The sequence below is a fragment of the Varroa destructor genome, unplaced genomic scaffold, assembly GCF_002443255.2.
Source record: "Varroa destructor unplaced genomic scaffold, Vdes_3.0 BEIS01000003.1, whole genome shotgun sequence".
Lineage (NCBI taxonomy): Eukaryota > Metazoa > Arthropoda > Arachnida > Mesostigmata > Varroidae > Varroa > Varroa destructor.
Genome location: NW_019211456.1, coordinates 800,858 through 825,762, shown reverse-complemented (window position 1 = coordinate 825,762; position 24,905 = coordinate 800,858). Strand labels below are relative to the sequence as shown.

The 24,905-nt window shown below is 40.9% G+C and overlaps 1 protein-coding gene and 2 long non-coding RNA genes across 8 annotated transcripts; 1 reads left to right on the top strand and 2 right to left on the bottom strand.

The window, feature by feature from the left end:
• Positions 1 to 101: 101 nt before the first annotated feature.
• Positions 102 to 18,483, bottom strand: LOC111246931 (uncharacterized). Of its 5 annotated transcripts, none has more exons than XR_015325112.1 (5): positions 16,205 to 17,781; positions 12,067 to 15,625; positions 6,128 to 6,314; positions 5,165 to 5,466; positions 102 to 4,393 (listed from the first exon to the last, which is right to left on the bottom strand). XR_015325112.1 is itself a non-coding variant. In XM_022797336.2 (4 exons), the coding sequence occupies exons 1-4, from the start codon at positions 17,906 to 17,908 to the stop codon at positions 4,380 to 4,382; spliced, it is 606 nt and encodes a 201-aa protein (XP_022653071.1). In that variant the 5' UTR covers positions 17,909 to 18,483; the 3' UTR covers positions 102 to 4,379. The 5 variants fall into 5 exon arrangements, 3 of the variants coding, with proteins under 3 accessions (XP_022653071.1, XP_022653073.1, XP_086841671.1); XR_015325113.1 differs by having other exon boundaries at positions 12,067 to 15,611; XM_022797336.2 differs by lacking the exons at positions 12,067 to 15,625; positions 16,205 to 17,781 and adding an exon at positions 17,806 to 18,483.
• A 10-nt stretch (positions 18,484 to 18,493) lies between these two features.
• On the top strand, positions 18,494 to 24,312 carry LOC111246932 (uncharacterized). Its single transcript, XR_015325115.1, has 2 exons — positions 18,494 to 19,033; positions 19,220 to 24,312. It is a non-coding gene; the product is annotated as an uncharacterized LOC111246932 (long non-coding RNA).
• On the bottom strand, positions 20,373 to 24,889 carry LOC111246933 (uncharacterized). Of its 2 annotated transcripts, XR_002671893.2 has the most exons (3): positions 24,592 to 24,808; positions 24,119 to 24,206; positions 20,373 to 23,152 (listed from the first exon to the last, which is right to left on the bottom strand). It is a non-coding gene; the product is annotated as an uncharacterized LOC111246933 (long non-coding RNA). The 2 variants fall into 2 exon arrangements; XR_015325114.1 differs by lacking the exon at positions 24,119 to 24,206 and having other exon boundaries at positions 24,592 to 24,889.
• Positions 24,890 to 24,905: the final 16 nt, after the last annotated feature.

The following is a 24,905-nucleotide window of genomic DNA, read 5'->3' as shown; positions in this document are numbered from 1 at the left end:
TCCGGAAACACTTCGAGAACGGGTGCGAGTTAGTCACATTTATCTTACCCTGTATATTACCATTATTATCCACAATTATTTTTTCAAAAAATACTGACAAATTATAGCATATCGGCATATATTTATTATACTCTATATGCATGCAATAATACTATTACCGATTTCTGTATATAGCTTGTGTTCGTATCCGTTTTGACGCCGATCTGGATCGACGCTTCCTCGTAACTTTTCAATTTCAATTACTCATTTTGGGCAGAGAAGTTTACTTTGTTCATAAATCATACATCCAATTCATGCTCTTTCGTTTTCACACAGCAGTTATTATCCTTCTGTTCGTCGTTTGTTGTTACCAGTCGACGTAGCTTTCCTGTCTGCATTACGAAAATAACTTTTACGAATAATTTTGTGATCAAGAAACACATTCGAATGGATAATGTCGCCGGTAAAATTTACAAATTTGGCGCCATAAGCGGCAGTCTACGGTCCATGTTTATCTTGAATTCCGACATTCATGTTATTAGATGAACAGTTCCGGTATACGGACTCGGCAGCGTTATCTACGAGGGTACTCTTCAGAACTAGAAATTGTATCATAACGCTTTCAGAAACTAGGGTCATTGTATCATAGCGCTTCTTTTAGAATTTTCTTCAATTTGTTTTGAAACGAAACGCGGTCTAATAGTTGTATAATAAATGAGATGTCCACATAAGTGTCCTAGAAGATAGTGCTTAGAAATTGGTCACTTTGTTTTACCTTGCATGTAAATTTTTTCCTTTGTTTTGTGGTCTTTTAACGTTACGGTTGCTATCCGATTTTAAGTTGAGGACGATATTATCTCGTAGCTAACGAGTGACGTTTGATATAGACGATCAAACCTGCATCGTTCATGGCAGAGTAAAAACACGCTGTATAATATGGCTGCGGATAGCATGTCAGTATTGGACGCTTGTCGTTACTCCGCGTTCCAAATTGAAATGTTTACTCTAGTGAAATCGCATTCGACCTCAATCATTGACTTTCTAATAATCTTAATTCAACAGTAAGATCCATCGGTGCATGTCGGTTAACACCTGGAAGAGTTTCTTGCAGTTAATTACGCGGGCGACCGTTAGTCCAGTAAAAAAACATCTACGAAAGACCTATTTCTCAGTGTGTAATAATAATTATGTTACATAACAAAACAATTGAGTACAAACTCATTACATGCCTCTGGGATACCATTGAGAACAATTTGCGTTTGAGACAACAGTGCATCATTATTATGTTGAAATGAGAAAATTAATTCTCGCAGTTTAATATTAGAGTATCTCATGGTAGCATTTCGTGGTTATAAGACTCGCCAGGTGGCCAACGTTAGCATAGCAACAACCGTACTGGTTAACGCGCAACATGTAAACATGTACACAGTTCAGCATTATACTTAACTAAACAGATCTATTGTTTGGGTGAAGGAAGTTCGATTGGAAGGAGTCTACCAGAATGCGCCATTCCACGCTTGTAACGCACATATGAGCATGCCGTAAGTAAATGACGGTGTTCGCGTACCTGTACACGTCGTTATACTTGTTCAGGGAAAGAACAGAATCACAATTCGAGTAGGTGGCAGCAATGTGCCTTGAAGAGCCGGAGATAGGCTAGCAGGGGATAGTACAGAAGCGTAGAGCTACTATCGACGAAAAGCAAACTTGGAGGACACCGTAGTTGGCATGCAGGAATGAGGGTCAACGGCCACTCGCTCTGCGCCTACAAGGTCTTTAGATCACGAAACGTATTTCGTTCATTGAAAGTTGTCTATGGCTATATCGCGGAATACTCTATCTCGCCATCCTACTCACTCATTTCGGACAGTTGGCCGGAGAAGCCGACTAAAGGCGCCATCGGTAAAGTTCTACGTGCGCAAAACGGACGATTGGTCACTTTTGTTCGTAATGATTATAACGTGTCTGCAGCTACACCCCGTTTCCCTTCTTCAGTTTTGTTGCGTTTTCGGTCTCATCGGTAGCCCCCCCCCCCCCCCCCCGGGATTGCGGATTCTTCTGCTTTCTGTCGAAAGAAAGAACGTTTGAGTCTAAATACCATGGTGTCAATCAGCTAACGCTTGTTTCTGCGCTTCTAAGGACCGAAGGATAAGCAGAAAATACAAGGCCAAGTCGTCGGCAGCGCCTTGTAGCCGGGATGGAGAAGTCGTTTTGCGAGTTCGCTGTCCACAGACCAGCCTGCACTAGTCTGCGTACTGTGTTTCCGGACACGCGCTCCTTTTGCATCTCTTTTCTGAATTCACTTATGAATTCAAATGTATTTGTGAAATACGTTGCCAAATATCCTGACCTGGATATCCATCAGGAGAATTCGCACCCACAATAATCAAAAAGTTGGCAATTTTCTTTTTCTTCAAGTGCTGCAGAGACCCTTTGGTTCTTATGAACTTGCCGAATGCCAGACGAATCGCTCTGTTTTTGCAGAACGCATTGGCGGGAATTTGGTGGAGGACGTTCCTACAACCTTCAAGCGTCTCTTCTCACCTATCTCGAAATCGAGCTCAACTGACCAAGCTGGCCGCTGATCTTTCGCCCGCCATCCTGCCGCTGTCATCAAAACGAAGCGTACCACAATTAAGCATTTGTCATCGGCAGAAAGCCTCTATCACTTCACAACCCCTCATCCTGCGCTTACACATACATAAATGTGTCATCATTTTGAAATATCGTACTTTTTTCTATTTGTTTAATTACGATAATATAATAATATCAATATGCTTATATTAATATCTCAAATAAGTTTACGATTTTGTATTTAGAAGTAAAATTGAGCCACGTTACAGCTGTCATTAGTACCGTTGCGATTTTAATCCTTTACTGCCAAGATACGGGATCGACGAATCAGATTGGAAGTTTCAAAATAAATGAGGGCAGAGGGCGTACTCTTGCGCGGTCTGGAATACGCGTAAAAAATACGCGCAAAATATATTTTATTTTAATACCACATACATAAGGCACAACGCCTAAAGTGTTGGAAGGAAATATACCTGAATTTAGAACAGTTCATCACGAATATTTCATTATATAATAACAGTCCTCATCAAGCCGCATAGTTTTAGATAACGTAGGGCTATATAAAATCATTTTGTAAAAATCTGTGTTATGTCTAGTAATGGCTTGGGTATTTACTCGCATTGAAGCGATAAACTTAGTTGTGTACTTAATATAGTAACATTTACAAATAGCGATAGGAAATCCGCCTCTAAATGCCCTGCATTATTTTAAGACTGCCCCTAATGGTCAAACAGCTTCATGGCAGAACACTACATATTTATTGTTTTGAATGAACTATTATGAACAGTAATTAGCAATCAAGCAATTTTATTCAAGTGAATGTTCGAACAGGTCGATCACAGATCGATGATTGACAGGACTAGGACGTCGTGACGAGACAAGCGTCGTTATAACGTCGATACGTTTTTCGTAATCCTTTGTCAATCATTGCAGGTGGGCTCTCATCCAGAGCGTCCGAGAAAACTACACAAAGTGGCAAATTATATGATTATTCTTCTTCAAACCACCTGCGTACCTCGTCGTAATTTTCCAAGGTTCATAAATCGAAAGTCCATTATATGTTACTTATGCACTTTATATTTCAGCAACTATCTCAAAGTTCGAAAAACATTTGTAATGCATAGTTAAACAGAATATGTAATAACGATCATTGTTTCTGTTGATTTTTGGCTTTTTTTTTTTATATGCCTGTCATGTTGCGTTTGATTTCTATGCTTAGCTCCTATAACTTAGCAATTCATGTAAATCGGCGGCTTGACCTAGAGGTGATAATCCATGTTTCTTTCCGGCGTAAGGAAACACGCTATTTTCTATACTTACAAGACTTCTAAAAGTGCTTTTACATTTTTAATATATATATTCGACATCCTCAGGCGACATCCTAGCCGTTTACAATAGTACGCCTCCACCCTGCGTTTGTAACCGTATAGATTTGCTTTACATTCTATTAATTCATTGTTTACTACATTCTTCATTAACACTTGTTAGCAAGCGGCAGGTTAGCTTATGTCACTACCTAGTACGCTACGGATTAGTAGAATCCTGTGCGCGGCGCTCGAGAGATCCTGGTGCCTTTCTCCTTTAGCAAGAGGACATGACGCTAATAATTGCACAAGGTAAGGGAAACGCATCGGCCTCTTCCCACCATAACCGAACTGTGAAACCGATGTGTGGTCCCTGGATTGTCAGCTAAGCTTGCCCTTGTTCAGCGATAGCGCGCACAGAAGCTGGCGTCACTCCCCATAGACCCCCAGGCCATAGGACGACATGGTGCGCCGAATACTAGCTGGTGTTTTCAGCTAGCTGATAAATAAAAGACTAGTAGCTCAGGCGTCGAGACCTGAAACAAAAATTTCAAGCAAAAAAGTGAAAAATGTTTTCCAGTAAGAACAATCATGGCGTACATGGATCTTTGAGATTCATATTTCTAATGGATGACACTTCACTCTTCGATTACACATATTTGTCAAATATTTTACTTAGGAAAAGGTTCGAGTCGGTTTGTTAAACAATATGGAATGGCGAATGACAACACGAGACCATGCCCTCTTTACTTCAATCGATGTGTATAGTATCGTTACGTCACTAATCTAATAATAAGGGAGTCTGTATCAAGTATCGCCGATGACGATCATCGGCGACCAGTGCGAATTTCTGTGCCCCGGCAACTCTAATGAGCGGCTATTATGCCACCCCCACAATGATCAGCCAGAGTTCTGTCTACTGATATACCACGAATTTTATAATAGACGTTATCAAAGTATCATCATATAAAAGAAACACTTTTACCGCAAGCTAGGTTGAAATAATTCAGTTATAAATAGAGTAATAACAAACTATGACAACACATATGTCAAGCTTTACAACTAGAGCTCCTGTTGTTCGCTTGCATTAGTTACATTTAAGCCTCGTTTCTTAGTTCGTACAATCGAATAATTCTATTCGCTATGTCTGTTTAAAGAAACAGCTTACTAGTCGACCTGAACCAAAAAATGTTTACACAAAATTAGGCTGACCCACAAACGCTGTTTTGGCAGGGTTACTCTATTCTCGTGCAGCACAATACTAGTGTCAATCAACATATCTAGGTTTAAATAGGTTAACTACGCACAATCTTGGCTGGCGTTGGTGGAGGCAAGAGAGGCCAGCGGAGCTTTTGTATTGGCATTCTGGTGCCCATTAGTCATAGTAGCTGCCGCTGCGACAGGGACGTGTCGATACGTTGCAGTGCAATTTTCCTCAGGAGGGGCGTTGGGCACCTTTTCGTACTGGTCAGCGAAGGCAACATCGTGCTTTGGCTGTGGTCGGCAGCAGGTCCAAAGCGGGCACCGGCGCCAGAAACAACAAATAATGCAGGATAAGCCAACAAGAAGGCATAAAAGGGACACTGTCACTGATATCACAATTGCCCACCTGGAAAATCGAATTAAATGCAATAGCAAAGTGTAGAAATTCACACCCGTACGTGTATACTTTGTGTACTAATAGAATGTATCCGCTTCGTTCTACATGCTGCAATGAATGATTTAAAAAAAGTTGCATTTTAAAGATAAAATTATGAAAACAATTTGTAAAATGGACTAAGTAATCTAATAACAAATGAGGGGCTGGCTAGATGAAAGCATTAATTAATGTGCGTTGCACAAGTGCAAGCCCCCTTTTATCTTCAGTACTCAGCTGTAGAGCTCAACTTCGGCATATAAATATGCATGAGAACCAGTAAGTTAAATATGTTTGCATTAATTTATCAACCACTAATGTGCTTCATTAGGATTAATCACTGATTTTATATAATATTCGTATAAATAAGTCTTATCATTTACGCGCAACGAATGATGGGGTGTAGTTAGACTTCACTGGCAAAATGCCGATAGTGCCTACGGCGGTACATTTCACGTGTTCCAATACTGGCCGAAGTATCGAGGGTTACAATTTGAAGCTGACATCATGATATCTAAAACACGTTTTGCGTTTCTTACTTTGTACAGCATACATAATTTATTTGCATTGTATTTGAAAGTAACTCATTATACTTTTTATTATCCTTCTAGATCAGCGTTTACCAGATACTAACGTTCGATCTATTTCGTAGAATCGCCGGTGTGTCGGGCAGCATCTTTGCTGATCGAGATGACAACATCGAGTATGATCGGATGGAAAACGGCCCGGGCAGTGGTAGTATCGAAACTGCGTGTGGTTCGGATACGTGGTTTTTTCGTCGTCGTCAAAAAGTTTCTCCACGCAAGTTATGGAGGCTGAAACTTAAAAAAAAGACAAAAGTAAACCTAAAATGACTCTTTGCTATTATAAGCTTGTACAAATCTATGTGGAAGGTTAAAATACATAAATCACATTTGAAATACGCAAACGGAATCTGCGGACAGAATTCAGAAAATGTTGACCTTAGATCTTTTACAGCTGATTGAGTATCATCAGATAATAAAGAACTTAAGGGGTAACCTTCTTTTCTTTTACGGTTCCGAGCGAATGGCTAAATGGGTGCGTTATTTTTTTGTATCAGTATAGTCTAGGTAAAGCGATAAGCATTGATAGACGTCGTATTCGATTCTACTCGTCCTTATGGTTTCCTTCTACCGCCGAGCGTAACAAGTTGTTTCGCAGGAGCCGTGTCGATACCGATCAAACTTACAATAACGTACATTGTTAGGCCTCAAAACAGTTCAAGTATGTAGTTATATTTGTGTTACACAAATCTGGTAGTATTTACTAGAGATTCGAAATAAATAACAATCGTTATAGTAACTGTAGAGCACACAAACGCTTACTAAATCCGATAACTGAGATGTATTGAACCAGAAATCGCTCCAAGTGAGAATACTGCCTGCAATGTGGCCAGGTCGGGTATGTAAAGCAAGTCAACTGGAATTACAAACTCGAAAATCGCTTGTGTTTGCGTCTCTGTAAATTTTCGCACAGCATTTTAAACAGGATGACGCTGTCGAGGAGGTCTTGTATCTAATAATGTAACTTAAAAAAAACTTAAGCACACACTCTGAAGCAAAGTAATCAATAATGCAAACTTTACTAGAAAATAGGTGTCGTCGTCGTTCATATGAAAGGCGTCGTACTGTAGAAATCCAGTTCTGAAGTAGTTGATAATTTCCACTCACGTCAGCATAAACCGAAATAGCTAACAATGTCCATAAACACAACTTCGGTCATCATCCAGACAGACACGAAGTCCATCCGGCGACAACACAATATCATAAATACTTCTACTGTCAACCTGACTGGATCAACTTTCAGAGCCATCCCTTCTCCCAAAGTTACAGAACTATTTTGCCGACTTCCCTTACCTACATTATTCTAGACACTAAAGGCTTCGCACCTTGGAGACCTGCTGCGGATATCAGTACGGACTGCCACCAAGATAATCACCACGCTCAAATTTTCAAGGACCAAGGGAATCAACTAAACTACTCTAATATGAGCAGCTTTATGTCACCCTTACCCACATCTATATACATAATCCCATATATATATATATACATAATCAAAAAAAATGTTCAAGAAAGAAAAATTGTAGCAAAATTTGCTTCAAAATAATTTGGAAAATAGTTTTCGGAAAGTATGTGGAAAAGAACCCGAAAAGATTTTGCCATTAATTTGATAAGAAGGATAACGACGATCTCTAGCTATTTCCCGTTTAATACCGCAGAAAGACTTAACCCTTGAAAGATTTCGAACGTCTCTGCTAACATGGGTCAGGTTCACTGATGCAACGAAGTTGGCATAAATAAGCGGGGACGGGGGAGCAGTAAAGAGTGGGCCACAGTGCAGCTCGAGTGAGTTGACCTTTAAATTCAGATGGATATGTCTCGAAGAAGGACCGCAGCTGGTCTGAATACCAGACCACACATAGCAGATTCGTTCGTAAGAGGACAAGTTTGATTCAGCACATTCACGTAGGCCTGAACTGGAGAGAAGATCGTAGACCTTTCAACTGTCCTCCATCTCTCTTGGTGAGTTGCTGAAATAGGGCACGATATCATGATCCAAAAAAAGAAAACGTGCGTGCGTCGACTGTCATATTTGTGTTATTTTGATGGTGACTGCAGTGCGTAATCGATCTACTTCAGCGAAAGAAAGGAATATTTCGTAAGCTCTTTTTGCGCGACTGGTGACCTACAACTACAGAAAGGCCACCATGTTTTAGTATATGAGAAAAACTTTCGCTTCTGTGATATTATGATAGGACGCCGTACCGAAGAAAGATCGTCAAAGTTAAACAATACTTGAATTGATAATTGTAAGTAAACTAACAGCAATAGCCTGGTCATACTGTGTAGAACTTAACTTTTGTAAACGAGAAGGCTACTGTATTACACAAATGTAATTAGTTTTCTGTTTTGTTTTTTCTCTTTTAATAAAGATGTGCTTGATATGATGATGATTGAAATATTTAGGAAACAAATATATATTTAATTGGTAAACTAATGAAATTAATATGCCAGGTTGAATCTTCTCAAATGTGTTATCTGCTTCTATACAATACAGGACTAGCGTGCAGGTATGCGCATCAAACTACTGGTATATTTCTCCATCAAGTATACAGAAACTTGTAGTTGTTGTTTAGACTTTGAATTTCACAGCTTTCAGACGCGTAGATAGAATAGGAATTTGCAATGACTTCTCAAATCAAATAATCGTAATCTTAGAGCAAATTTCTTATTGCCTTACAAGGACTTTGCATATGTTTCCGATACATTCAAGGACCGTGGATCGTAACCTATATGAACGGTAGGGACTAGGGGGCTCGTACAGACACAGTGAAATGATCTTACAGTTTAGAAGAGCACCGCCCGCCGCGTCACTTGGCCAGACAGCGGCCCACCGTGATAATCCGTCGGACACATCCCCACTATTCACGAGGGCAGACAACGACCACATCCACCGAAGCCCCCAACTCCTCTGTGCCTCGATATCCTATTCTTATCTCTATTTGTTTTAAATGAACGCCTTTTTGTCGGAAAATGAAGGTAGTAAATTTTGCGGTCCCATTTTAATAGTAAGGATGAACTAGAGACACGCATAATTTAAGATTAGTAGAAACATATCACAGTAGCGTTTAAACAAACTATACCCACCCTTCAATTAAAGTTCGTGGCTTTGAGCTTTTTCGTAATGTCTGCTTTGATAAGAGGCACCTTAGAAGATGAATCGTCTTTTGTAAATCTAATAAAAAGTAATTGCGCGTATCATAAAGATAAGTGCCGTCCTTTTACGGGTTGCAGATCACCACTATGATCGCGTAAAAGAGATAGTATTTAATCAATTATGGTTTCGTTAACTGGCGAGCGCCACAATCTGTAAGTATGGTGTATCCTCTGTACGCTATTATATAAATAAAAAAGCTATTAAGTTTTGCCCCTATTGCTGCTATTACGTTTACTTAATCAGTCAGCTACACTCGGTTAATTGCCAGTGTCACCTCAATTACAAAGTAAAAATCGGAAGTTCGAATGATCAATAATAATTTTAAGACGTATATTTTCCTTATTACAGGTTTTTTGGCATACTGGAAACACCTTCATGTTGTAGGTAGACTTGAGATAATGCCATAAGATCAGTATTTTGTGGTCAGAAAGTAGTGTAAAATCCCTGACGCAGAAAAGCATTTTCCAACAAATAAATTTCCATTGAGTTTTGCGTACAATTAAGTGGGGTGCAAAAAGCGGAAGTCTGTCTGGTCTTTCAGATATAGTTTACCTTTCATAAGGAAACTGATTATCAAAGATTTATATGGGCAAGAATAAGCTGGGTCTGCAGTAAACTTGGATGACCCAAGTTGATTTCCTGTATAAACAGTTTGCTCCTATATCACAGTGCCTAGCTGCCCCGCACAGAGGGACGCTGGCGTCGACATAAAGCTTCCTTTATCATTTATAAAACTCATGCCCAGCATAGAGTGACGCTTTCCTGTACGGATAACAGCGGCATTGATTCAGCTCGTAGCAAATAAGCAGAGTCACAACTCTATGACCGGCCAGGGGTGCGACATTTTGAAAGGAGAGCTCAAACTAAATAATTCTAGCCTTCAAAAAGCGCATCATATAACAACAGCTATATGAATATATATCTAACTTCTGCAAGCATATGCAGTTTAAGATGCACGAAACAACTATCGTTCAAGATTTTCTGAGCATATTTTAGGCAAATTTATATGAGCAAACCATCTTCGACATTCTAATAATGCACGCCATTGAGACAACGTTAATCTTCACTTTGCCCTTAATTGTCGAGAGTTTCTTCTATGCGTGCGAGAAGAATATGATACACTCAAACCTACCTAAAAAAAGGTATCTTAGGTAAACGGCAGAAGCATGAACACCGGGACTGGTCCTAGCGCATAGGTGGAAAGCGATGCGTAGCAAGCTTTAGAGAATAACGTTTTGCACTTCGAAGATATTCAGTCTGGTTAAAGAAATAGATGTTTCTTATTAGAACACGCAATAATTTGTTTAGACTGATTGAATTAAAAAGCGGTCAGATCAATTTTAACTTATTATAAGACGATGCAGTCAATGCGTTAGACGCGTGATCTGTACCTGTTGAATGGTGCCAGAATATATACATAATGATTCTAGCCGGAGTCAAAGCGTGATTCGTTCAACGTTTATCAGATCGACTTGTGGTGGTCGCCTTGTCCTGTCGTCAGTATAAGACCAAATCACTTTCTTCATGCAGACATCATATACTTGTTCTACCGCAGCATGTCAGCTCACAACGATTCACTTTTATGGCCTGGTCGATATCAGATGAATTGATCTACAGAAGTAGATTACGTGACGGCTACGTACTGGATGTTATGTCTATTTCTCTAGATCGTTAAGTTTATTGCCGACTAAATATTTAGTGCGGACAGAAAACGTAAGATCTTGTTACGTTCGTGTCGTATATCTATAGCTTTTGTTGTCGTTGAACTGCATTGGCCGCGTGTTGATTGTAGTTTAGCCATCACTAAAAGTTTAAAAGATTACTGCCGAACAGCTTTTCAGTAGCATTGCTCCTCCTTCATGGGCTCTCAATAGACTCAGCAGCTGAATCTAGCGCACGACGAAAAAGAGGAAAGCGCGGTTTGTTTTGAAAAAGTAAGCATTCGTTCATTCGTTAGTCGGTCAGGGAACACTAGCTAGTGCTAGTACTAGCCCATCCAGTCTGTGGGCCTTGGATAGAAATTGGCAGAAGGATACCGCTGTTATGGACATTGCGTTACCAGCAGCGTCCAAGATTATGCACAGACAGAGCGATGCTTTTAACCGATCATATGTACTGTATTCCAAAGGACGCTCATTCAAGTCATGTCAATGTACATCACAGCATTTCACAATGGACATCTAGGAGTAGATGTTACCTAACTGAATTTATAAGTTAGTCAATATATGATTTCTTTTAATAAGCTCATAGGATATACTTTTTTTTGGCCCGGTTTTGCTCCCGTACCAATATCCATAACTTCAGTAACATAACATTGACGTTGACTGCCTTAATAATGAGGTGATGGACGCCACCTGTAAATGAGGTTCGGAGTTCGATTCGCAGCTGCCACTGAGCGCGTTTTTCGAATCTTTTGAAGTTCTAATAAAGCCAGGGTGAATATCACTATACCTGTGTATTTGAAATTGAACCCCACTTTGTCACAGGCATTACTATAAACCCCGCGGGTATCAGCGAAAAAAAATCTCAGCTTAGCAAAAAATCGTATTTCATATCGTCTACGCCTGAGTAAAATTCACCAACCTCCTAACACATTAAAGGTTACATTGTGTCCACTTATTTTCTAAAATCATTCAGTCATGCCTAGTAATGTTATTATTGATCTGATCACAGGCACCTGTTGTATGAAAGCAAACTGACGCGTCCCGTAGGGACTGCGTTTTTGAGACGGCTGCGTAAGAATTTTACTAGCTCTACCATGTGCTATTCTGTGACGTCAGGAGGGAGTTATCTAAGAAAGCTACGATCCTGCGGGAAAGCTCTTCAAATGCCTACCAAAACATACGGAAGCTGACGGCTGACTCGGTGCTGTTGGTCTAATGGTGCCACGCCCTATGGCGTTGGCCTTGCTGGCTCCGGCATGATGGAACGATGAAGAGTCGAACAAAGAGCAGTAGCAGTTTGCGCATAGAACCGCTCACAGTGTTCAACGGTCAACGTACAACTGTTTCTTAAATCAGCTCGAACAACACTGTCCCTAACGTAAGCTCATTCTGCTGCGATGTCTCCGGAGCTTGCGAAAGCTTTCTAGAGTGTTGGGTCTACACCCCTGCGACGTGGTCTAGCTCACGCACCATTAAGTGTTTCTAACGGAAAAACATTTTTGGCTGACACCAGACCGCTACTACGAATTAAAGATTGCCATCTCGAAAAGGTAGAATTGAGAACTTATCCCTATAATGGCATTTTGTAAATATTAGCATGGCAAAAAGTAGTCGAACAAGTTGGTAAATTTGTCTGTAAAATCTAGATGCGAATTGTAGTCTTCTGTTTTTTAATTTTTATCTTTCTTAATTTGCATCGATTTTCACTGATTCATTCATGAAACTCAGGCACTGCGGAACCTACCATGACAATGTTTTTATTGGTTAAAAAGTTTTCTCTACTTCTGCGGCTTTGTGGTTTTTTTTTTATTATCATTTGTATGGTTTTGCTAGACGGGTTCTTCTCAAAAAATACGTGGTCTTGTAGCTTGAAAATGGACGAAGATGACCGAAAATAAAATGAACTGTTCATTAGGGTGCATTCATCGAGTGACAAGGGCTGCTTCTTCCTGAAGAACGTGTAGAATTTGCTCGATACTCTGCCCAAAAACATAACTCGAAGTCGACAGTAGAGCTGTGGTAACATAGACCGGAATAGAAAATTATATGCCAACCTCTTCCACGCAGTAAAAAGACTGCATGGTTAACACAATGAATAGCAATTACCAATACAGCTAACAGAGAAAATAATGTTCTTAGTGAATCAAATTAAAAATATTGTTTTTCTTGTCCTCATCATTCTGTATACCTTTGTTGAATGATTGCAGTGAAAATTTCACAGTCAAAAAGATTGCAAATAATATAAACAAGAAGTATATTCAAATATGTAGCCCATAGTAGCGGAATGAACAATTGGTAGCCATGTCCGTCTATCGCACAAACCTTTTTCATCACTTTTGACATGTACCATTTTGTTGAAAACGTTCCCTTTATAAGTGTTAATAAAATCCTGGGTCTAAGTTATCGACATCACTAGCCAGCCTCTCACAGACCATCTAATTTGCTTGCAGGGAACATTGGTTATTTTCGAAGATCCCAAAAATTGCCAACATGTACTATGTCCTGAGTCAGGACGAAAAGCTTACATAGCACTTAGCATAATACGTGTAAATAATGTACAGTCAAGAGTTTAGATGGCTAGAGACGTTAAAGATTATTATTAAACATCAGTTAATATAGTAGGTTCATTTTTATGACTAGACATAAATAGAGCAGATTCGCTTTATGCAAACATAAGCTACCATGGACAACGGATGGTTTCCACTATGAGGACCACGCTTCAATTGAAGACGGCTCAGATAGAATATCAACCTTGGATTAGGCTGCTATGCCCAGAGCCAGGTTAGTATAGCCCTGTACTGGCAGTTAATGTGTGTTCATAGCTGGAGAGAAATATGGGCTTTAGTAGCGAAGATAGAACAAATCGGTTCGTCGATTATTGACTCAAGGTTATCGGCCGTCCCCGCTTTCTACGTCATCGTCGGCAGTTTCGCTTCTTTTCCCTCACACGGCTGCAGTGCTACACAAACTGAACACTCTATGCGTACGAAAGAGCCTTATATAGTACTCCTAGCTGCAGGATACTCGCTGCCTGGTGTTTACAACACTCCGTCATCCAAGCATTAATATTGGCATCGATACGCCGACTAACCATACGACAGCTTTGTCCTTAAATCAAGCCTCTTTCTTAGCAGATAATAGCTAGTGCTAAACATATTACTACTACCTTAGGATATATTATTCTAGATTGCCCCAGAACCTAGTGTTAGGCAATGGCGTGTGAGCGCAAACCTAATTGTTTTGAAATTTAAATATTTTTCGTGATTGGAGATAATATCTTTTTTTTTTTACTTCTTTACTTTATATAAATCCTCCCACAAGCGTCGTAGATTTATTGTTTATAGTAGTTGAACATGTTCAGGAAGATTATTACGACAAACACTACGAGCACAGCGCGAGTTTTCTGTACTGTGTATCTTCATTTTTATCCGATGCTGTTTTATCTTTCGCGTTCGTATAACGTAGAGGAAAAGTATAGAAAAGATGGGGGTATTCGCCGCGAAGAAGGCCGTGGCAAAGCAGCGTATTGGTTGTGGTAAGGAACCAGAACAAGCCGAAAAAGCCAGCAGGCCATAGGGAAAAGCTTAATGAGAGCTTTCCTCTCGGGGAGGCCTGACGAAGGTTCCGAAGCCACAGTTTGCATCCAACGAGCATATCAGCAAATAAAACCAACATCGGCTCAGTCGCTCTTCGCGACTGGCCTGCGCTCGTGCTGCTCACACATTACTGGAGTTAACGTAGATTAAATTACATACAAGTAAAACGTCGACACGGAAGGAAAGGGGCAAAGATCCGTTTTCTTTATTACAGGACGAGAACGTGACATCGCATCATCCTTAACACAAGCTGGTTCTCGCAACGTTTACCACAGCTAAGCTTAGCGGCAGAAATAATAAATGACCATCCCATAGTAGGCATTTAGTTCAAGGCAATGCGTTTAACGTAGCTGATAGGACTGCAACCCTTACATTTAAGGACCGTTATCTTTTTCTTGGGATTTAAAGACCGCTTCGTCGATTGGAGGAAAGAGACAATTCAATTTCTACGACTGTTATGCAGATGATAATAAGAATGCACCTGAAATATAATGGATTGCAGCGCAACTCGTGATGTACGTCTGGCTCGTCATGATGATTTCAGGAAAAATACGCTGACTACAGAATGAGTAGATTCGTGAGGCGACCTCAACAACAGCATCTATCGTGAATTAGTTGTGAAGCTTCTACGAATTCATAACCAAAATATCATCTGATGAATCTTCTCTGAGCATAAAATATGCTAGCAATTAGCTGGACAAAAAATCGTGCATTTTTATACTATAGTTAAATAGAACGAAACAACCCTTTACAGTATATTGCTGATTATAACAGTATTTATTATAATAAATACATAAACCCTATAATTGACTGCCATTTCAATGCACAGCGTATAGAGACTGCTAACACACGTTCTCTTGTTTTATAGGGTAACTTTCGCAGGAATCGCAGTTTAGATTCTGTATCGGCCATGTGCATATACAAAGAATTTTGAGAGTACATACGATACATTGAAAGTCTTCGTGATGGTAGTATACTGCTTTTCAAAGGAAGACCTCATGGGGTGTTTGATTGCTATTGAGTGGCTGAGCGAGGACGCTGCTGGCAAAAGGCCAGCTCCCGTCGGTATAGTAGCGGTGGGCTGAACGGTTCACAAACAGGCAGGAGCACAAACACAAAGCTGAAAGTGACCGTCTATGAAAAGTTATATTAGCAACGATCAGCATATGCGCAACGTTTTACATTTGATAACTTGTTGCCCACTTCAGAGCTAGCGACGTGCTCTAATACAAGCATGAGGCATCACCCTGGGCTAGAACGCATATCGTTCTGCTCGACTTTGTTTGTCGAAGGTTCTATCCTATTGTAATCGGCATCATCATAGAATCTACCTATATTTGGTTATTGAAAAAGTACTCGCTCTTCTTAAGCCGGAATTTAAGCAAATGTTCTTTTTAAATATAATTCAAAATAACGCTGTAAAACCAAATATGCACCATTCTGATCGATGACCTGCAACCCTTTTCCGGGTAATACCGCAATATTATCACCATAATTTTTTTCAATCCCGGCCGAAAAATTGTAACAATCTCAATTGAAACTAAATGGACGACATTAATTGAGTTAAAATAAATTAAGGGAGTTCTATAGAGACAGACCGAAAGAGGTGGTAGTAGCTTGATGGTGCAAGCTCTAGGCAGGCCAAAAATCGTAGAGCACGCTTGATTTTTTTTTATTGCACATTATTGTTGTATGTGATTTATCTCCCATTACCTGTGATCAGTTGTTGTAAAATCCGATTTTGTCCGGAAATACGATAATTCACGTGATATCCAAACGGTGAGTTTTTTTCCAATGGTGTTTAGTATGGCAATACCATGTCTGCCCACGTAATTTTCTTAACATTCACAATAGCAAGTAATCAACATCTTCTGTAATTAGTCGATCGCTACAACGAGCATCTTCTATATTGAAATTTCTAAAAGAAAAGTACCAGAAAGAGTTGCTTCAAAAACGTATCTTAACCATAAACAACCCAAATATTTAATAGGCATTCATGCCTTTATCCAAATGTAATTGTAAAACATAGTAATTATTGTAGAAGTTTTATCGTAAGTATGGATGCAAGCATTTCAGCACATGGTACTTCTGCCAAACCTCAGCTCTCAATGCCAACCCAACGCCGACCCGATGCGACTCAAAATACCCAAAATTTTTAAGTCATTTAACTGTGAAAGTGGTCAATACTTTTTCAACAACCCAAGAATTAACCTTAATGCATATATTTAAAATATAAAAACTGTTTACAAGGAATCACTGGCTACAGATAGCACAATAAGTAATAACACCAAAAACAGTAGTCGAAATCGATAGGCGTTATAGGATGTCTCTGCTACAGTAGCTGTCGGTACCTAGCGGTCGGTCAGCAGCTGAAATGATAACCTCTGTGTAGCCAAGGATAGGCTGCTTATCGGTAAAGAATAACCGAAATAAGAGTAGGTGGCAGAATGATGCTTTGTACTGTCATAATAAAAATAGCAGAACTTTGAAAGACCTCCACCGACAACATCCTAAATCCAATACTTCCGAAGAAACACAATCCCCACGTTATATGTGCATATTCTGCGTTTCTTCAACTTACGTTAGTAGTGCTGCACTTTCTCTATCTTTTGCGCTCTCGTAGCGTTCAATTTCTTATTGCCAGATCCATATTCTGTACTAAATATTAGGTCCAACCACCCGTGTCTGTTACTTCAACTAGCACCGATCCATTTCAAACTAGCGAGGTACTGTATAATCGGATATTTGAGTCGCCAAAAAAGTGATCATCTGATGTTGTTATAAAGGGCTTTAACTAAGCACCTACCCTAATTATTGGGGATACCATTACCAAGGAAGTTAATGGATAGGGAAAGCAATAAGTACGAGGCAGTAGTGCATATAGGTACACACAAGTTGAAGGGTCGTATTTGCTGTTGTTACAATTGATTATTAGAATTTGTGGTGTTGATACAATACATTACCTTTAGGAAAACCTCAAATTCCTGATGTCCACGAAAACTTTTTATTGTAATAATTAATCACAAAGAAATGGCCTAGGGCACTACCTATAAGGCATACAATAAGGTCGAACAAGATGAGGCTCGATCAGAACCACTTGTATATACAATAGCAGGAGTTCATCGCAGGAGGGAGTCGTATATTAGAAATCGTAAAACCATTAAAGTAATGCCTTCCTTCCCTGAAGTAACACTCTTCGTGTTGTCAGTTAAAATAACTGTCGAAAATTTAGGATGATTGAAATCTAGTTAGCTATACCGGAAGCTATTGCAGACTTAAACCACTACAGCGCGATACTCAAAAATGTAACTTACCAAAGATCGGCTGCCTGCAACAGATGAGGACAATGGCTATTGGTGCCACGAGGCATCGGCTAATACATCTGGTCCCGCAAAGCCTGTTAGTAGAGATCATCATTTTGGTTCTTGGCTAAGATGATCGAGACCAGCAACCAACTGCTCCGTATTAAATCACGGTCTAATAAAGACCATATTTCCATCCAAAAGCTACGAGCACATCGTCGCTACGAACTGCACTGTACTTTGTTTTCATCAAACGGTACGGGCTTGCCGCACTCCAGACGAGCCAAGAAGGACACACCCCACTGGTTTGCTCTAATACGAAAGAATTGCTAACAATTGTCAATTTGCTAACTATTAGCCAGTTCGGCCAATAAGACTGGGTTCTGGTCAAAACGCGGCCGGCGTTTAATGAAAGATCGCTATGACCAAACGGTTTCTCTTCTTCCTGTTAACTGGGTAACCAGTAGACAAAAAATAGGCATCTCACACTGGCACATGGCAATACAGTTACCGATGACAGTACCCAATGACGGAAACGACGTGCCTAGCATAACACAACTACTCATCCTAATGATTTTTCAACTAGCCAACGCAGCACGAGTTTACGGGATCTTCTTCATGCTGTGCCTGCAATCAAACCTGATCGACAAATCGAAAAAACTTGGAAAAGTGACCACACTGCTTAAATGTTGAAACGACAGACTGTCGAAAGCGCTGTAAATTTTGACTTTTTCCGTCTTGTGTTAGGGGCTGGTCGTCGCTGCATGCGAGTACAAACAGAAGTGGAGAAGATTCGCAGAAGTAGCACCAGAGGTGCAAGTTGGGACAAATCAAACATCAGGATCTATTTTTTGAGTCATTTAGTGGCTTTATGATTAGGTTAGTGCGTTGTTGTTGGTCCAGCAAGCGTACCAGGGCTTTTTTGTTTTTTTTTGGAGGTTAAGGGCAAATGCATTATGCAGACCGGACATCATCGTCTGTGCTTTGTCCGGTACTGTGGTACTCTCACCCACTAGGACCCCTTTATCAGCTTGGGCCATGGTTCGGGATATGTTTGATATTACTTCGAAACCATGACTTGCAGGAACGGTCATTTCATCATCCTTCCCTTTGAGCCGTTCCAGTCCATCCTCCATTCCGGCTTTCCTCTTGACCATAAACTCTGGGTCTCGAGGGGAACCGTACTCCCTGTACTTCCGCTAATTCCAGTTGTTGAGCATCGGGCCCATGATTGTTTCGGGTATGCCGTTCATCTATTTTCTTACGTCTCATCCTTTCTAGTTGTTCTTTTCTTTTCATAATATCATTAAAGAAAGCCGTAACTTTGGCCCAGTTCATCCTGTCCTTTGTCATCATATTCACCATCTTCTTAGTACTGTCCTTTGTTGTTACTTCTCTGTGTACCTGTTTGTCTCTGACCACACAGATGTCCACTGTCCATGACCAGACAAAACTTGGCGTACCAGGGCTGAGCGAGGTTAGGCGCCCCGACGTCGTCCCGATTGTGACGACGTTGGCCGTCTTTTTCGTAGTCGGCTACGAAAAGTTGAGCATAAAACGCTACCGACGACCGACAAAGATAGAGAAGCCAAGGAAGAGAAAAGCATCGAATTCGTTTGCCGGGCGGATTGTGCTGTCTTGCATGCAACAGTTGCGACCCCGAGGGAAGATTTTCTCAATCTGCGCTTTAAGTAAAGAGGCATACGCAGAAGTCCCTTATAATAAATGGTTTCCATCGAGCTTCCACTGATCTGGCGTTGCAAGAGCTTGTGTGGTAGGTCTTCTACACCCATCATGATTCTCGGACTCTAATTGATGTGGTTAGTTGGTAATAGTACAATACTAAGCATTAAAATTAAACTGGGAGAAAGGCTTCAAGAGGAGACTTGGAAATTTCTAGCGGGACGAAACAGATAAATCGCCTGAGAATAGACGACGTCCGTAGAGCGTAACGGCAACAGTACTAATTCCCTAGTAGTATTCGAAAAACATGCTGAAGAGAACGACCATTATTTTGCGAACGCTTAAGAAACGTTAGGGCTAGAGGTCACGCAAGGCTTCACTAGAGAAATTACGAAGTAAAATGACACTTGCATCTACCACAAATCAACTTCGTGCTCCTTTCGAGGGAAGGCACATTTAGAGTTTACTATAGTGATGGTCGGGATTGTCTTATGAAGGTGTCCCTTAACCTCCAAAAAAAAGTCTAGGAATCGTCTCTAAAAAGAAAACTATATAATTAAATTGCTTGGCAGCTATAACGGAAATGGGAAATCATCTTCAGATGGAAAAAATAAAAAGATAACAATGCAATTAAAAAAAACAAAATTTTATATAAAAGCCTTATGTTAGGTGTTTCCGTGTATCATTAACCATAACAAAAAAAAGCCATTGTTACTTTTCAAATTAAATGATTGTTTTTAGGAGCAGAAACTAGTTACAAAACAAACCCGCAACTTCGTTAATCTCAAGCAAAAGATCTAGCTATTCTATTATTTGACTTGATTTTTTGCTGACTTGGTAAATCCAAACATTTAAATTAAATTTGTTGCAATTTGCTTTCTTAATAATCACACCGATTCACATTACTTGATCATATTCTCAAATTTTCAACGATGTTGGCGAAACGCAAATTTTATTTGATTATCATTTGCTTACACCTGATACACCAAAACACACCGATAATCGTTTTAGTTTCCATGTAGCAATATTCTTACGGTTCTTGAAGTTCTGCCGAAAAGCAGGCTCGTCCTTCAAAGAGTAATTCATCCGACCTGTCGCGAATATCGGCCACTCGAACAAACTTACAATGCAAAAGGTAGATCGCGCACGACCAATTGGTCCTTCATCTCAATGAGGTTTGCAATCACTCTCCGTTTGCACTTGTTGCACATAACACGGAGTTGACCGTGTTCTTCCTGTTGAACGACAGCACATCCCACGCAATAGGCGTGTCCGCAGGCAGCAATATATAGACACGTGGACAAAACATTACATGCATCGCATGGTGTTAGTCGGCGGCCGACACTGTGTTCTTCCTGTTGAACGACAGCACATCCCACGCAATAGGCGTGTCCGCAGGCAGCAGTATATAGACACGTGGACAAAACATTACATGCATCGCATGGTGTTAGTCGGCGGCGGACACTTGTGTTCTTCCTATTGAACGACAGCATATCCCACGCAATAGGCGTGTCCACAGGCAGCAATATATAGAAGCATGAGTTCATCGGCCTGCCGTTCCGGAAGAAGACTGACAGATGAGTTCACTTGGCGGCCGCTGATATCATATAATGCAAAAATGCACCTCTTCTTCATCGGCCACGGTGAGAGCGACGTGTTATTAGACATGGTCCTGACGGACACGTCGACATAACACTCATTGTCATGTTCGCTGATTTGATAGAAGAATCCGCAGGCGTATCCGCACACCTCCCAGGGCTCAACGTTACTCGTGATGGTCTTCTGTCTCGACTCCTCGTGTTCGTCTATGATCTTCTGCAAATCGACCCAGAAGTATTTCCTGGTTGCTACGCCAACCAGAGTGCGTAGTTGCAATTTCAGACTTAGCACCTCATCGCGTAAACTGTGAAGTAAGCTCTCCGCTCCAAACGGACCATCTATTGATCCTTTTGAGGCTACGTCAGTCACATTGTGAGACTCTGCAGACTCCCACAGATGCTCCTTTATTTTCTCGAGCGTCCCCTCCCTTCCGCGGGAACACACGAAACGCATCTGTCGAAGCAAACTTGGCTTTATCTCGATGAGATCAGTAGTGACTATTTTTTTGCATTCGAGACAGAACGCCTTCAACCCTGCACCTTCTTCCTCTTTGTGAACAATTGCGCATCCAGTACAGAAGGCATGCCCGCATGCGCAGAGATTCACTCGTGGAGAAAATATGTTGCAGGCATCACAAGGACCCGACCGGGGCGCAATGCAAAAGTAGATCGCGCACGACCAATTGGTCCTTCATCTCAATGAGGTCTGCAATCACTCTCCGTTTGCACTTGTTGCACATAACACGGAGTTGACCGTGTTCTTCCTGTTGAACGACAGCACATCCCACGCAATAGGCGTGTCCGCAGGCAGCAATATATAGACACGTGGACAAAACATTACATGCATCGCATGGTGTTAGTCGGCGGCCGACACTGTGTTCTTCCTGTTGAACGACAGCACATCCCACGCAATAGGCGTATCCGCAGGCAGCAATATATAGAAGCATGAGTTCATCGGTCTGCCATTCTGGAAGAAGAGTGACAGATGAGTTCACTTCGCGGCCGCTGATATCATATAGTGCAAAAATGCACCTCTTCTTCATCGGCCACGGTGAGAGCGAAGTGTTATTAGACATGGTCCTGACGGACACGTCGACATAACACTCATTGTGTCATGTTCGCTGATTTGACAGAAGAATCCGCAGGCGTATCCGCACACCTCCCAGGGCTCAACGTTACTCGTGATGGTCTTCTGTCTCTACTTCTCGTGTTCGTCTATGATCTTCTGCAAATCGACCCAGAAGTATTTCTTGGTTGCTACGCCAACCAGAGTGCGTAGTTGCAATTTCAGACTTAGCACCTCATCGCGTAAACTGTGAAGTAAGCTCTCCGCTCCAAACGGACCATCTATTGATCCTCTTGAGGCTACGTCAGTCACATTGTGAGACTCTGCAGACTCCCACAGATGCTCCTTTATTTGCTCGAGCGTCCCCTCCCTTCCGCGGGAACACACGAAACGCATCTGTCGAAGCAAACTTAGCTTTATCTCGATAAGATCAGTAGTGACTTTTTTTTTGCATTCGAGACAGAACGCCTTCAACCCTGCACCTTCTTCCTCTTTGTGAACAATTGCGCATCCAGTACAGAAGGCATGCCCGCATGCGCAGAGATACACTCGTGGAGAAAACATGTTACAGACATCACGAGGACCCGACCGGGGCACAATGCAAAAGGTAGATCGCGCACGACCAATTGGTCCTTCATCTCAATGAGGTTTGCAATCACTCTCCGTTTGCACTTGTTGCACATAACACGGAGTTGACCGTGTTCTTCCTGTTGAACGACAGCACATCCCACGCAATAGGCGTGTCCGCAGGCAGCAATATATAGACACGTGGACAAAACATTACATGCATCGCATGGTGTTAGTCGGCGGCCGACACTGTGTTCTTCCTGTTGAACGACAGCACATCCCACGCAATAGGCGTGTCCGCAGGCAGCAATATATAGACACGTGGACAAAACATATTACATGCATCGCATGGTGTTTGTCGGCGGCCGACGCTGCCCACTTTTGGGTGGCTTTTTTCGGTTGAGGCAGGCATAGCGGCGCCAGGCAGGTGCTTGCTGGCCTGCAACTGGAACAAACGAACGCTACGATCAGGCAGGAGTGTCATGTTTGTTGACACCGATGGCGACAATATGTCCTACATAATTATAATAATGACAACAAGTTAACTGTTAAATGTCGCCAATCATTCCCAAGCTGAAATAGGTATCTTAATTGACTCGCTAACAAGTTGACTAACAAGAAAGGTTTATTTTATGACTTTTCAAAACAAAAATTTCAAAACAGATGTTGGCCAGCATTTGCGGTGTGTGGATGGCCAGGTTTTTATAAGTGTGGTTAAAGAAGAGCCACAACACGTAATATGTAGTTTCAAATAAATTAACAAGGGTACGTGTATAAGTATAAGGTATAAGTAACCAATGGTAACTCGGAAGTAATCACAGTAGGTGATTTTTGTTAAAAGCAATACACACAAAGGGAGAGAAAAACCCTGTGTTTTGCCAGGCTTTCATACAGTGTTTAATCATGAATGCAGACAACACACGGCGGCACGCATCTCTCGAAAGCCTTTGTGAATATATCTTGAACGTATGAATTGTTTTGACTCTAACGCTTCTATTCCTACAAATTTGTTAACAAATTATTAGAAATGATCATTGTTCTGTTATCGTTTCAAAATATATAGGAAATGATTTAGAATATCCACCACAGTAAAGAAGCTTCACTACATTAACGTACAAAAACATCGCGGCACTGGCGTGCATCTCCAACAACAATACTTTCAATCTAACGACGATCGTGCATTTACGTTATTTAAAAAGAAACATCCTTCACAAGTATACACTTGCTGGGTAAACAGTTCCAAAAACCGTTGTTAGGCCAAAGCGAATAAACTCTTGTTAACTGTAGTAGGCTCAATGGTTACGGGAATTCGTAATGTGCCCCACGCAAGAAAATCACGATGAAGATCACCATGTCGCTGAGAAACTGTTGAGCGCAGTCTGAAGACCTATTGTCGTTTACGATTTCATACCTGAGACATAGGCCATACACCATGCGCCCGTGAAGAAGCTCGAAAGTTCCGGAAAGTTAAGTTGCTTTTTGCTTTGTGACAAGTTCACCTTACAGCATACAGGAAGCTGAAGTTAGTTGTCACCACGGTATGGATTTGAAAGGTGCAAATAAATGCCTTATTGATCTATGCATCTAATAGCTTTGCAATGCGAACCGAATGGTTTTTTTACCCTGTCGCAATAGTGCATGGGACCGAACTGGGCCTATCCCAAATGTTGACATCTTAAAGAATGCATAAGAATACCATTTGTTTCGTAACAAGAGAAGAGCATTACTTGCAAAGTTGATCACACCCCACTGAATCTGACGGAGATAGCCTCACACAGTGAAGATCCCTATCTTCGTTTAGTCGTGCGATGTTTAAATTTTTCAAAGCAACACTAAACATTAGCATCGGTTCCCATTTCTTAACAATATCAATATCGCACTTACGCTCTAATCTTGAAATCAGATTTGTGTGCGTCGCGGCAGGGACGCTTCGTTGTATCAAAACAGATGAATAAGACAACACTGTGTGTGTTAGATTCCGTGATTTCCCGAAACATATATAGCATTTTGACCGTAGTTTGGGATAATATTTCCTATAGTTCAAGTTTTGTCCAGATGCCAAGCTACAGCATTTTTCTGGTCAACCAGACTGAACGACTATTACATTTAGATAGCCTGAATTGAAATACTGTAGTGACTGTAAGGTTCAATCGCCAATTAATCAAAATCAAAAAATTAATCAAAAAAAAAAAAAAAAA